Genomic DNA, 12661 nt, shown 5'->3' on the forward strand with positions numbered 1-12661 from the left:
TAGTTCATTTCTTTTTTTTTTTAATTATTTTATTTTTTTATTTTATTTTATTTTTTTTACAGAGACAGACAGAGAGAGAGAGGGAGGGATAGACAGGGACAGACAGGAACGGAGAGATGAGAAGCATCAATCCTCAGTTTTTCGTTGCCACACCTTAGTTGCTCATTGACTGCTTTCTCATATGTGCCTTGACCGCGGGCCTTCAGCAACCAAGTAACCCCTTGCTCGAGCCAGCGACCTTGGGTTCAAGCTGGCGAGCTTTTGCTCAAACCAGATGAGCCTGTGCTCAAGCTGGCGACCTCAGGATCTCAAACCTGGGTCTTCCACATCCCAGTCCGACGCTCTATCCACTGCGCTACCACCTGGTCAGGCAGTTCATTTCTTTTTAAGGCTCGATAATATTCCACTGTCTGATGTACCACCACTTATTTATCCATGCACCTGCTGAATGACATCCAAGTGCTTCCAAGTTTTAACAGTTATGACTAAAAACTGCAGTAAACATCCCCGGTGCAGGAGTCTGACAGTGATGGGTGGGCCCAGGAGTGCGGGGCCTGGGGGTCCAGTGATACAGGACAACCTTGCAGATCCTTGCATGTTCCTGGCATGTTCATAGTTGCCTAGGCCCAAGAAGCATCCTCAGCCAGGAGGGCTGGGCTTGAGTACCCACCCTGCCTCAAACTGCAGTTCCCTGGGCACCTGTTCCAACCTCAGACCTCAGTTTACCCTTCGTAGAGTGGAGATGCAAGATTACCCGTTGTAGCCAGTGGGGTTGAGGAGGTAGCAAGTGTTGGGATGCTTTATGTGCAGGTGGGGTGCTCTGTGTGAGGGTGCCTGATGCTTCCTAAGGCTGCTCAGCCACCTGAGCTCACTAGATCACAGGTGACATTGATTTTTTTCTCACCCTTGGAACTGGGAAAGTAGCTCTTTCTTCCCTTCGGCAGAGAGGAAGGCTGTCCTGGGAGGTCATTTAGCACAGGTAAGCTTTTTCCCACGAGGCCCAATGTGAGCCGGAGGAGCCCTGTCAGCATGCACAACCTATGTTCTGCCTCTGATTCGCCTGTTCTGGGTATGTCACACACAGGATATCACAGACCACGTAGCCTTTGCATCTGACCTCTTTCACTGAACCTCATATTTTCAAGTTTGCCCACATTGCAGGGGATGTCAAGTACTTCCGATTTGTCTTTTTTTTTTGAAGGATTAACCAAAAACATATATACATAACACATATATACAGACAATATATATACATAACATATATATATATAGACAATATATATAAATACATAACACTTATCTATATTCCCTCTAGCAGTAGCCAGAGGGAAAGGAGATGTGGAGGTAGGGGAGGAGGGCAAAGGAGGGGGGAAATGGAGGTGGAAAGACTTTGCATGGGCCATGGGGGGCGTGATGTGGTGTATAGAGGGTGCTATATTAAATAGGACGCTTGAAACCATATCAACACGATAAATTAAAATATTAATTTTTTATTTTATTATTATTATTTTTTACAGAGACAGAGATCTCTCTGTCAGAGAGAGGGACAGATAGGGACAGACAGACAGGAATGGAGAGAGATGAGAAGCATCAACCATCAGTTTTTCGTTGCGACACCTTGGTTGTTCATTGATTGCTTTCTCATATGTACCTTGACCGCGGGCCTTTAGCAGACCGAGTAACCCCTTGCTTGAGCCAGTGACCTTGGGTCCAAGCTGGTGAGCTTTGCTCAAACCAGATGAGCCCGCACTCAAGCTGGCGACCTCGGGGTCTCGAACCTGGGTCCTTCCGCATCCCAGTCCGACGCTCTATCCACTGCACCACCGCCTTGTCAGGCTAAAATATTAATTTTTCTTTTTTTCTTTTTTTTTTTTCTTCTTTCTGAAGCTGGAAACGGGGAGAGACAGTCAGACAGACTCCCGCATACGCCCGACCAGGATCCACCCGGCACGCCCACCAGGGGCGACGCTCTGCCCACCCAGGGGCGATGCTCTGCCCCTCCGGGGGGTCGCTCTGCCGCTGCGACCAGAGCCACTCCAGCGCCTGGGGCAGAGGCCAAGGAGCCATCCCCAGCGCCCAGGCCATCCCTGCTCCAATGGAGCCTTGGCTGCGGGAGGGGAAGAGAGAGACAGAGAGGAAGGAGGCGGGGGGGGGGGGGGGGGGTGGAGAAGCAAATGGGCGCCTCTCCTATGTGCCCTGGCCGGGAATCGAACCCGGGTCCCCCGCACGCCAGGCCTACGCTCTACCGCTGAGCCAACCGGCCAGGGCCTAAAATATTAATTTTTAAAGAAAATTTATGCCTGACCTGTGGTGGTGCGGTGGATAGTGTTGACCTGGAAGGCTGAGGTTGCCGGTTTGAAACCCTGGGCTTCCTTTCTGGTCAAGGCACATATAGGAGTTGATGCTTCTTCCTGCTCCTCCCCCCCATTCTTTCTCTCTCTCTCTTCTCTCTTCTTGCAAATATCTGAGAGTTGCAAGTCCTGTGGTTTTAAGATTTTATCAATTTAGAGAAAGGCAGGGGTGGGGTGTAGAGGAGCAAGAGGCATCAAACTCCTAGTTGCCTCTTGTACGTGGCCTGACCCAGCATACCTCGGTTTTGAACCTGGGACCTCAGCGTTCCAGGTAACTCTCTATCCACTATGCCACCGCAGGTCAGGCTTGATTCATCTTGCACAGGGAGTTTGTTACTTTATAACGCAGTATTAGGTGATTGATCCGTGTTATCATCATCCGTCTCCCTAAAGACCAACGCGTTCACACGTGAACTTGGCGGAGCCTCGTAAGTGTTCTGGTTAGGAGGATTCCTTCATTCCAAGGAGTCACACGCAGCCGCGTGTATTCACGGAAGCTTGCAATCAACCTGGAAGCCCCGCCCCAATCAAGCCGTATGCCACACCCAGATCGTCCCACCTCCACTCCAAGTCCCATCCCGGAGTATTTTTGTCCGCGCCCGGCCGCCGTCCGGCCGCGCGCTGCACTTCCGCCTTCGTCCACGTGGTCCGGCTGGAGTTCAGTCAGCTGCTCCGTGAGTGGGCCGGGTGGGGACGCGCCCCTCTGTTCCCGGCGCGAGTGGCTCAGTCTCCCCGACTTCCGAGGGAAAGGTGGCGGGCGGGGCCGGAGGAGAAGGGGGACTAGGGAGGTCAGAGGTCAACCTGCAGTCAGGGGACGTCGGAGGATAGCCGCGGGCGGGGCTGGGCATCGGGGACCCCGGGGAGGTCAGCCGTCGCGCGCGTGTTCCACCTTCGGGCCGCGCATGGGGCTCCCCGGCCTGCGGGCGGTGGCCGGGGCCCTGCGGAGAGCCTGCGGACCGTGGACGCCGCGCCTGGGACGGCGCCTCCCCGGGTAATTCCCGCGCCCGTTCCGCCGTGTCGGGGTCGCGGCTGAGACCTGCCAGCCGGTGCACGCGTGAGGGGGGTCCGTCGGTCTTGCTGACAGCGCCCCTGTCTTTCCAGTTCGCCCCCCATGGCCGGGAAGGCGGAGGCCCCGGCGCCGGTGAGGACCGTGCAGGAGCAGGACGGCGGGAAGGCCCGCAGCGGCTGGCGGGGCGGGGGCCGGGTCTGGGAGGATACTGAGCAGCCGGCGAAGAAGCTCAAGAGCAGCGTGGACGGGGATCCGCCCAGAAAGCTGCCCAAACGCAAGATCGTATTGCTCATGGCCTATTCGGGGAAGGGCTACCATGGCATGCAGGTGAGGGGCCCGGGCTCCCTCCGACTCACCTGTGACTCCCTTGTGGCTCCGGATATCAGGGCCTTGGAGTGAGGGTAGAAAACCCTCGTTCCTGCGGTATCCTGCTGGTCCCGTCAAGCAAGGTTGAGATTCCAATCCAAGCGCTTTGACCTTGTTCCATCCATGGGAGATACTGGGGGCGGGGGGCTTTGAAGTGTCTGGACGGTGGTTAAAGGCCCCAGCCTTGCCACTAACCAGCGTCATGGCCTTGGACAGGTGATGGGAGCTCTGGTGCCTCAGTTTCCCCATCTTTGAAATGGGGCCATCACAGCACTGGCCTTCTGGAGCATGGAGGTTCAGTAAGCTTGCTGAGGCTGCGCTCTGAAACCCCAACGCAGCCGGGGAAGCCAGGAGGAGTCCGATCCCTTGATGTGACAGTCTGTAGGCAAGCAAGCACCTTTTAGAATTCTCTCCCCAGCCTGCCAACTTGATCCTTTCCTGAAAGGCAGAAAGTGACCCCCAAATGCACATAGACTTTCTTGTTCCTTCTTGTACTCAACTCTCTTTGGGACAAGTGTCTTAAGCCAGATTCACAGTGAGAAATTCACTAACTGGGACAGAGTAACTAAGTGAATTGAAGTTTAGAAAAAGGTGTTAGACAACTTTTACTATGAATAGTAGTAGTCATAAGTTACTTTGTAGCTTGTTTTGTATTTTAAACAACATAGGCTGCACCCATGAAACCAAATTCACAATCCCTGGTAGATTTGACACTAGTTTGGGAAACATTGTTCCAGTGTAACAGCTGTGGCCCCAGGTCTGTAGGAACAGACTGACCACCTTTGCTGCTCCTTGAGGATGATTGGAATGCTTTTTCTTTCTTTCTTTCTTTCTTTTTTTTTACAGAGACAGAGAGCGAGTCAGAGAGAGGGATAGACAGGGACAGACAGACAGGAACAGAGAGATGAGAAGCATCAATCATTAGTTTTTCATTGCGCATTGCAACACCTTGGTTGTTCATTGATTGCTTTCTCATATGTACCTTGACCGCGGGCCTTTAGCAGACCGAGTAACCCCTTGCTTGAGCCAGTGACCTTGGGTCCAAGCTGGTGGGCTTTTGCTCAAACCAGATGAGCCCGCGCTCAAGCTGGTGACCTTGAGGTCTCGAACCTGGGTCCTCTGCTTCCCAGCCCGACGCTCTATCCACTGTGCCACCGCCTGGTCAGGCTGGAATGCTTTTTTGAAGGTGATTTTGATTACATGAATTTTTGCCTTAGGCTCTGTCTTGAGAACTTGGAGAGAAGGTCCATTATTCATCTTCTGTTTCCCTCAGTTTCCCCACTAGGGAAATGGGTGGGGAGTGGCAGTAGCTCACAGGGCACATGGAAGGAAGATTGAGATTATGAGGGGGTGATTATCCATCCTTGTTAATATCTGTCATTTGAGCATTTATGACTTTATGTTGAGTAAGGTATTGGGCCTACACTACAGTGGGAAAGCTGTAAGGTAGGCTTTGGGAAGGACTTCCCCACTGTGCTGAGTCTTGGTGAACTGCCTACAGACCTTGTGTCCCGTGTCAGAAAGCCTTTTATTTATTTATTAGATTTATTTGCTTTTGAGAGAGGAGAGAGAGAGAGAGAAGGGGGGCGGAGCAGGAAGCATCAACTCCCATAAGTGCTTTGACCAGGCAAACCCACTGTGCCACCACAGGTCTGGTCAGAAAGCTTTTTTTTTTAAAATGATTGATTTTTAGAGAGAAAGGGGGAGAGAGAAGCATTCATTTGTTGTTCTACTTAGTTGTACACCTATTGGTTGCCTCCTGTATGTGCTCTGACCAGGGATCAAATCTGCAACCTTGGTGTTTTGGGATGATGTTCTAACCAACAGGGCTAATTGGCCAGAGCCAGAAAGGCTTTCTTTGAGCGCAGTCAGGGTGGTGGCCTCACTGATGTAGGATCCTGCAGGCCCAGGACAAAGGTTAGGGCAAGCTGACAGGGACAGTGCTAGAAGCAAGAGGCGTCATTCCCTGCTTGTATTCATCCTAGGAGTTGTACAGGTTGTGCATGTATCAAAGGGTTTAAGAAAAGCCAGGGATGCCAAATCCAGCCCTGGGGGACTGGCAGTATTCTGGGTGTGTTCCTCTGAGTGAGGGGCCTGTCTCCCTACAGTGATGAAGGAGGGGGTCCCTCTGTGGCAAGTGCTGCAGACTGATGTGTCCTGCAGCAGCAGACTGCTAGCTTCAGAGCTGACAGGGTGGGGACTCTATAGGTATCCTCAGGTGGCCTTCCTCCTTCCTGTGGGAGGGGGACGAGCTGTAGGGTCTCCCCATGGCCACGGGTGCAGTCCCCAGGCTGTGAGTATGGGTAGCCCTGCCCCTGCCTGGAGCAGCCCAGGCCCTCTCTTGTGGGTAGTGACCGAGCAAAAAAGAAAACATGTTTTCTTCTCTTTTCCTCAGAGGAATGTTGGGTCCTCACAATTCAAGACCATTGAAGATGACCTGGTGTCTGCCCTGGTCCGGTCGGGCTGTATTCCTGAGAATCATGGTGAGGACATGCGGAAGATGTCGTTCCAGCGGTGCGCCCGCACAGACAAGGTAGGCGGTGGCGGCGTCTCTGCCCCTGCGGCGCACTGCCCTCATCCCCTGTCCATCTCGGCATCTTTATTGGTTAAGACTCTTGGTTACAAATAACAGATGCACAGATGAAACTAGTCTGAGTGGAGAGAAGTTGTTGCCTGTGTAACTGGGCCGAGCAGGAGCAGGTCCCCGTGTGGACGGCTGGGTCTGGGCACTCACTGCTGGCAGGGCTGCATCCGTCCATCGTGCTTTGTCCTCTGTCGCCGCCACTGCGGGTGGCAGGGTGGCCACGACATCTCCTGCCATAGATCACCCGTCTCAGGCTTGGCTGCACACCCAGGACCACGGCGGCATGACGAGCCACACTGTAATATAAAATTTCTACTAGCCACAGTCCAGACAGAGAAGGAAACAGGTGAAACTGGTTTTAATAATAATTTTATTTAACTCAATATATCCAACATAGTCTCATTTCAGCGTGTAACCAATCTAAAAAGATCAGTGGGGTACGTCTTCCATTCTGTGTGTGTGAACAGTAATTCTGTGCAGTGTCTGTCCCGCAGTCAGCCCGTCACTCACCATACTAGCTTCGTCTTGTGGACTCAGGAGCCACGATAGCTGTGGCCCAGCGCTGTCCACCCTAAGCCATGAGATTGAGTCCCACTGACTGGTTGGCTCACACATCTGTCCCGGACTCAGTCACTGGCCAGCATGGCAGCTGTGCTGGGTAGCCCTGACCCATCATGTTCCTGGGCATGGGTCTGGAGTGGACAGTGGACCCCACACAGGAGAATGGAGGGTGTTGCTGAGGCTGGGCCCGGGTATCAGGCAGGCTGAACAAAAGGTTTCCTAGCATGCTCTCCACCTGCTTTTCTGACAGGCTGGCCGAAACGCACCTCTGGCCCTAGGTCGGGGAGGCAGTCTCATGGGTGGAGCTCTTTGCAGGTCAGGTCCTGGAACCTGCATATCATCTGTTTTTTTGTTTGTTTGTTTGTTTTGTATTTTTCTGAAGCTGGAAATAGGGAGAGACAGTCAGACAGACTCCCGCATGCGCCCGACCGGGATCCACCCGGCACGCCCACCAGGGGGCGACGCTCTGCCCACCAGGGGGCGATGCTCTGCCCCTCCGGGGCGTCGCTCTGTTGCGACCAGAGCCACTCTAGCGCCTGGGGCAGAGGCCAAGGAGCCATCCCCAGCGCCCGGGCCATCTTTGCTCCAATGGAGCCTCGCTGCTGGAGGGAAAGAGAGGGACAGAGAGGAAGGAGAGGGGGAGGGGTGGAGAAGCAAATGGGTGCTTCTCCTGTGTGCCCTGGCCGGGAATCGAACCCGGGACTTCTGCACGCCAGGCCGATGCTCTACCACTGAGCCAACCAGCCAGGGCCTATCATCTGGTTTTAACGGTCACAGATCCTCTGCTCCGCCTCACGGTTCTGTCACTTGAGTTGCCTATTTTCCCAAGTAGCTGAGAGTCATATCAAGGTGGAACTTCATTTCCCGTCTGCATGATGTTATATGTTTGTCCCCTCGTGTGTGTTTTGCTGGGCTTTGAAATCGTCGTAATGTTTTATGAGTTATGCTGCATTCACCTGATTATTCCCTTCAGATGCATTTCTGAAAGCAGAACTCCTCCAAGAAAAGATGTAACCTTTGTGTGGTGCTTCCCTTGGAGAGACCTCGCGTGGGGCTTGAAGAGCAGGCCCCAGCTGGCCCCTCCCACCCTGTGCTTCTTTGCAGGGCGTGTCAGCAGCTGGGCAGGTCGTGTCCCTGAAGGTCTGGCTTATTGACGACATTTTAGAAAAGATCAACAGCCACCTTCCGTCTCACATCCGGATATTGGGTAAGCCTTGTAAGCGCAGAGACTGTGGAAAGACTCAAAATTCTTCTTTCTCTGAATTTCTATGGTGTGGAGTTGAGACAACAGAGTGGTTGTTGCTGTGTGGATAGGTAACATGTTATAAACTCCATGTTACATTGTTACTATTTTTCCTTTAAGCAGACATTTAAAATTTTTAAAGATACTTTTTATTTATTTATTTTTTATTTTTTACAGTTAGAGAGTCAGAGAGAGGGATGATAGATAGGGACAGACAGACAAGAACAGAGAGTGATGAGAAGCATCAATCATCAGTTTTTTGTTGCAACACCTAAGTTCATTGATTGCTTTCTCATATTGCCTTGACCATGGGGCTACAGCAGATATAGTAACCCCTTGCTCGAGCCAGAGACCTTGGGTCCAAGCTAGTGAGCTTTCTGCTTAAACCAGATGAGCCCGTGCTCAAACTGGTGACCTTGGGGTCTCGAACCTGGGTCCTCTACATCCCAGTCCGACACTCTATCCACTGCGCCACCGCCTGGTCAGGCTAAAGATACTTTTTAAAATTGAAGTAGGATTCACGTATAATAAGATTGTAACCCTCCCTCTTTCTCACCAGTAACGACTGATCTGCTTTGTCACTAGCTTAGTCTGTATTTTTACAGTATTTATTTTATCTTTTAATTTTTTATTAAGAGAGAGAGACAAGGAGAGAGGTGAGAAGCATCAGCTTGTTGCAGCACTTTAGTTGTTTGTTGACTGATTGTCTTATGCGCCGCCTTCACCAGGGGGCTCCAGCCAAGCCAGTGTCCCCTTGCTCAAGCCATTGACCTTAGGATCATGTTAATGATCCTGTGCTCAAGCTGGCGACCTCAAGGTTTTGAACCTGGAACCTCAGTGTCCCAGATCGATGCTTTATCCACTGCACCACCACCAGTCACCCTATAGATTTTTTAAATATATGCTTTTATTTATTGATTTTTAGAGAGAGGAATGGAGAGAGAGAGAGAAAGAAACATCGATCAGTTCCATTACTTTATGCATTCCTTGGTTAATTCTCGTTTGTGCCCTGACCAGGGACTGACCTCACAGCCTTGGCTATCAGGACAACGCTCTAACTGGCCAGGGCTCTGAAGAGTAACTTCTAACAATGGGTTTGAGTCAGGGCCCCCCTGCTGCCTGCACTGTGATTTAATCCCCACACGGAACTGTGGTGCTCACGTCAGGGTCAATGCAAGACGCACAGGGCGAGCCCAGAACCCTGGACCCTCGTGAGCCTCAGGTCTGACAGATGGGGTTGTTCCACTGTGGTGTGGGGTTCAGTGACAGGACTTGTCCCTTTTGGGGCTGGAGTACCAGGGCCTTAGTACATCTGAATCCTTTGTCCTTGTACCCCCAGGTCTGAAGCGTGTCACAGGCGGCTTCAACTCCAAGAACAGGTGCGATGCCAGGACCTATGTGTACATGCTGCCCACGTTCGCCTTTGCGCACAAGGACCATGATGTGCAGGATGAGGCATACCGTCTGAGTGCTGAGACGCTGCGGCGGGTGAACCAGCTGCTGGCCTGCTACAAGGGCACCCACAACTTCCACAACTTCACCTCGCAGAAGGGGCCCCGGGAGCCCAGCGCCCAGCGCTACATCCTGGACATGTATTGCGAGGAGCCCTTCGAGCGGGACGGCATGGAGTTCGCGGTCATCAAAGTGAAAGGGCAGAGCTTCATGACGCATCAGATCCGGAAGATGGTCGGCCTGCTGGTGGCCATCGTCAAGGGCTACGCATCTGAGGATGTGCTGGAGCGCAGCTGGGGAGAGGCCAAGGTGGACGTGCCCAAGGCTCCGGGTCTTGGCCTCGTCCTGGAGCGCGTGCACTTTGAGTCTTATAACCGGCGCTTTGGCCGTGATGGGCTGCATGAGCCGCTGGACTGGGCGGGGGAGGAGGCGGAGGCAGCAGCCTTCAAGGAGCAGCACATTTACCCCACGATCATCAGCACCGAGCGCCAGGAGAGGTCCATGGCCCAGTGGCTGAGTACGCTACCTGCACACAACTTCAGCGCCATGGCCCACGCGGCAGCCAGCCCCGGTGCCAAGGTGGGGCTTGGGGCTGGGACCACAGGGTCTGGGGGCCATAGGGCTGGAGTGAGCCCTTCCAGGAACTTGGCTAAAGCTCATCCATGTCAGTTTGTGGCTAAGCTTCACACCCACTATGGGCTGGTGTCATTGTGTCCATTGTACACATGAGCAAGCTGGGGCACAGAGGAGTACATCCCTCCCCCAACATCACACAGCAGCAGGAGGAACAGGGCCAGGGCTGGGACCCTGAAACACTGCCTAGTGCCCACTCCATACTTAAGTGACTCTGGGCGAGGGACATGCTCAGTGGGGTCTTTACATCTGTGACATGGGGGAGACTGTAGGATGCCCTTCTTGGGCTGACAGTGCTGGTCAGTTAGCTTATACACTCTCTTGCTAGCGCAGTGGGTGCTCAGAGGGTGACAGCTGCATCTGGCACTTTGGGAATATCTTCCCATGATCTAGAAATCCGGAGAAACACCGTCATCCTCCGTATCTGGAGTTGTAAACTCATGTCCATGCAGGTCGGTACATAGGTGGAGCAGGCAGGTATCAGAGCAGCAGGCAGGCAGGTCCGGTAATGAATGGCAGCCCAGACCAGGGAGGTGATAGGAATGGGTGGAGACTGGCAGACAGGAGCTCTTGTTCCATCTACAGGGGCAAATGTAGCTCACCACCATCCAGTGGTGGACACATTGGAGGTGGGCCTGGTGTTGTCAGAGCTTATGTGTTTCAGAGAAACTGGCATTCCAGAATTTTATGTGAACTCCCCACTCTTTTTTTTTTAATTTTTATTTTTTTACAGAGACAGAGAGAGTCAGAGGGATAGATAGGGACGGAGAGAGATGAGAAGCATCAATCATCAGTTTTTCATTACAACACCTTAGATGTTCATTGATTGCTTTCTCATATGTGCCTTGACCATGGGGCTACAGCAGACCAAGTAACCCCCTGCTCAAGCCAGTGACCTTGGGTGCAAGCTGGTGAGCCTCGCTCAAACCAGATGAAGCTGTGCTTAAGCTGGCGACCTCGGAGTCTCGATCCTGGGTCCTCCTCATCCCAGTCCAACGCTCTATCCACTGAGCCACTGCCTGGTCAGGCTGAACTCCCACTCTTTAAATGTTGATGGTTATTCATTTTCCCAAGCACTGTGAGGCCAGGTAGAGCCCACCGTGCAGCTTTGACCAGGGGCCAGCCCACGCCCTCTGCTGAAGTTCTGCTAACAGAGGCTGCTGACCACTTGCTGTATTCATACCGTCAAGAGGCCTGTGCTGTCCGGTTGGGAGAGCCCAGTTTTATACATCCTCTGGAGATTTGGAGGAGCCCTGCAAAGATCCCCCTTTTGTCCCCAGCTCCTGGCTTTTGGTTCTGAAGCCAGTTAAGAGAAAGACAAAGAGTCAGGCTGAGAACAAATGCTGGCATCACCCCCAAAGGGGCAGTTGAGAGGGCATCTCGGGGCGCACCACAGATGACGGCCTCCTTCACAGGAGGAAGTGCCCATGCCCAGGCAGCACCTTCCCTCACAGCCCTTTCTCTGTTCTGGCTCTGCAGGTCCCCAGCCCCCAGGAAGGCAGTGAAGGGGACGGAGACAGCGACTGAGGCAGGGGCACTGGGGGAGGCCTGTGCGCCAGGAGCTGCCACTGCTGGCTGCATCCCTCCCTGGGACAGGAGCCGAGATGTGGCCTCGTAACCTCAGGACCTTAGACCTGCACTGTTCTCAGTTTTCCTCATGAGAGAACCTGCTGCAAATCTGTTTCAGCTCAGCGTGAACTCTGTACACCTCAATGTGTAAAGACACTATTTTTTTAAAGAAATGATTTTATTAAACAGAAACTTTACTTAGTCACTTCTTTTACCTTTTCTTCTTTTTTGTTTTTTTCCTATTTCTTTTTGTTGAAAGAGCCAAAAGGAACCACTGTGTTGGGATGGATGACCTAGAGAGTGTGCAAAGGGGACATGCTCTAGGTGGCTCCAGGGGTTGAGGCAAAGCAGGTGGTGCAGCCAGGGGCTCTTTTCAGGTCTTGCCTACAAGCCATCAGGATGGGGCTTAGCTGCGTGTAGTGGAAGCCCAGCAAGCGGCACAGACAAGAACAGGTGGCAGTTGGGCCCAGCACAGCAGTCCCCTACGCTGGAGAAGGGCCTTTTCTTTGTCTAGCTGGCCCTTTTCAGCACCCGACCTTCATCCTGGTCACACCCACCCAGCAGTGTCCATGGTTTGTGCAGGAGGAGTGAGATAGAAGAAAGGGGCTCATCGTTGAATATGTCCCTTAGTGAGCTCTTCCAGAAGATCCACCAGCAACTTCCCTTGTTGGCCAGGCATGTCACATTGTCATGTCTAGCTGCAAGGGAGGCTGGAAAATGCTTTTTATGAAGTGGCACACAGTGCCAACAGAGAACAAAATGACCTGTGAGCAGAGAAGAGGGGATTGGGTGGGTGGGTTATCTACATGTCTGCTGAAGCAGCTACGAAGCATGCATGCATATGGTGTATGTGCATACCCATGTGCATGTGTGAGGAGGTAATGCACGGGTAC

At 52.7% G+C, this 12661-nt stretch overlaps 1 protein-coding gene across 2 annotated transcripts; it reads left to right on the forward strand.

Annotated features, from left to right (window-relative positions):
• Nucleotides 1–2945: 2945 nt before the first annotated feature.
• Nucleotides 2946–11964, forward strand: PUS1 (pseudouridine synthase 1). 2 transcript variants are annotated; one of them, XM_066371222.1, is made up of 6 exons: nucleotides 2946–3025; nucleotides 3453–3687; nucleotides 6122–6259; nucleotides 7976–8078; nucleotides 9454–10145; nucleotides 11679–11964. In XM_066371222.1, the coding sequence occupies exons 2-6, from the start codon at nucleotides 3463–3465 to the stop codon at nucleotides 11724–11726; spliced, it is 1206 nt and encodes a 401-aa protein (XP_066227319.1). In that variant the 5' UTR covers nucleotides 2946–3025; nucleotides 3453–3462; the 3' UTR covers nucleotides 11727–11964. The 2 variants fall into 2 exon arrangements, with proteins under 2 accessions (XP_066227319.1, XP_066227318.1); XM_066371221.1 differs by lacking the exon at nucleotides 2946–3025 and adding an exon at nucleotides 3047–3342.
• The last annotated feature ends 697 nt before the right edge of the window (nucleotides 11965–12661 follow it).

Source organism: Saccopteryx leptura, chromosome 2 (assembly GCF_036850995.1).
Source record: "Saccopteryx leptura isolate mSacLep1 chromosome 2, mSacLep1_pri_phased_curated, whole genome shotgun sequence".
Taxonomy (NCBI): Eukaryota; Metazoa; Chordata; class Mammalia; order Chiroptera; family Emballonuridae; genus Saccopteryx; species Saccopteryx leptura.

Coding starts and splice junctions, on each gene's coding strand:
- PUS1 (XM_066371221.1), top strand. CDS start 3,254: ATGGGGCTCCCCGGCCTGCGGGCGGTGGCCGGGGCCCTGCGGAGAGCC. Junction 3,688..6,121: donor AGGGCTACCATGGCATGCAG/GTGAGGGGCCCG, acceptor TCTTTTCCTCAG/AGGAATGTTGGGTCCTCACA. Junction 6,260..7,975: donor GGTGCGCCCGCACAGACAAG/GTAGGCGGTGGC, acceptor GCTTCTTTGCAG/GGCGTGTCAGCAGCTGGGCA.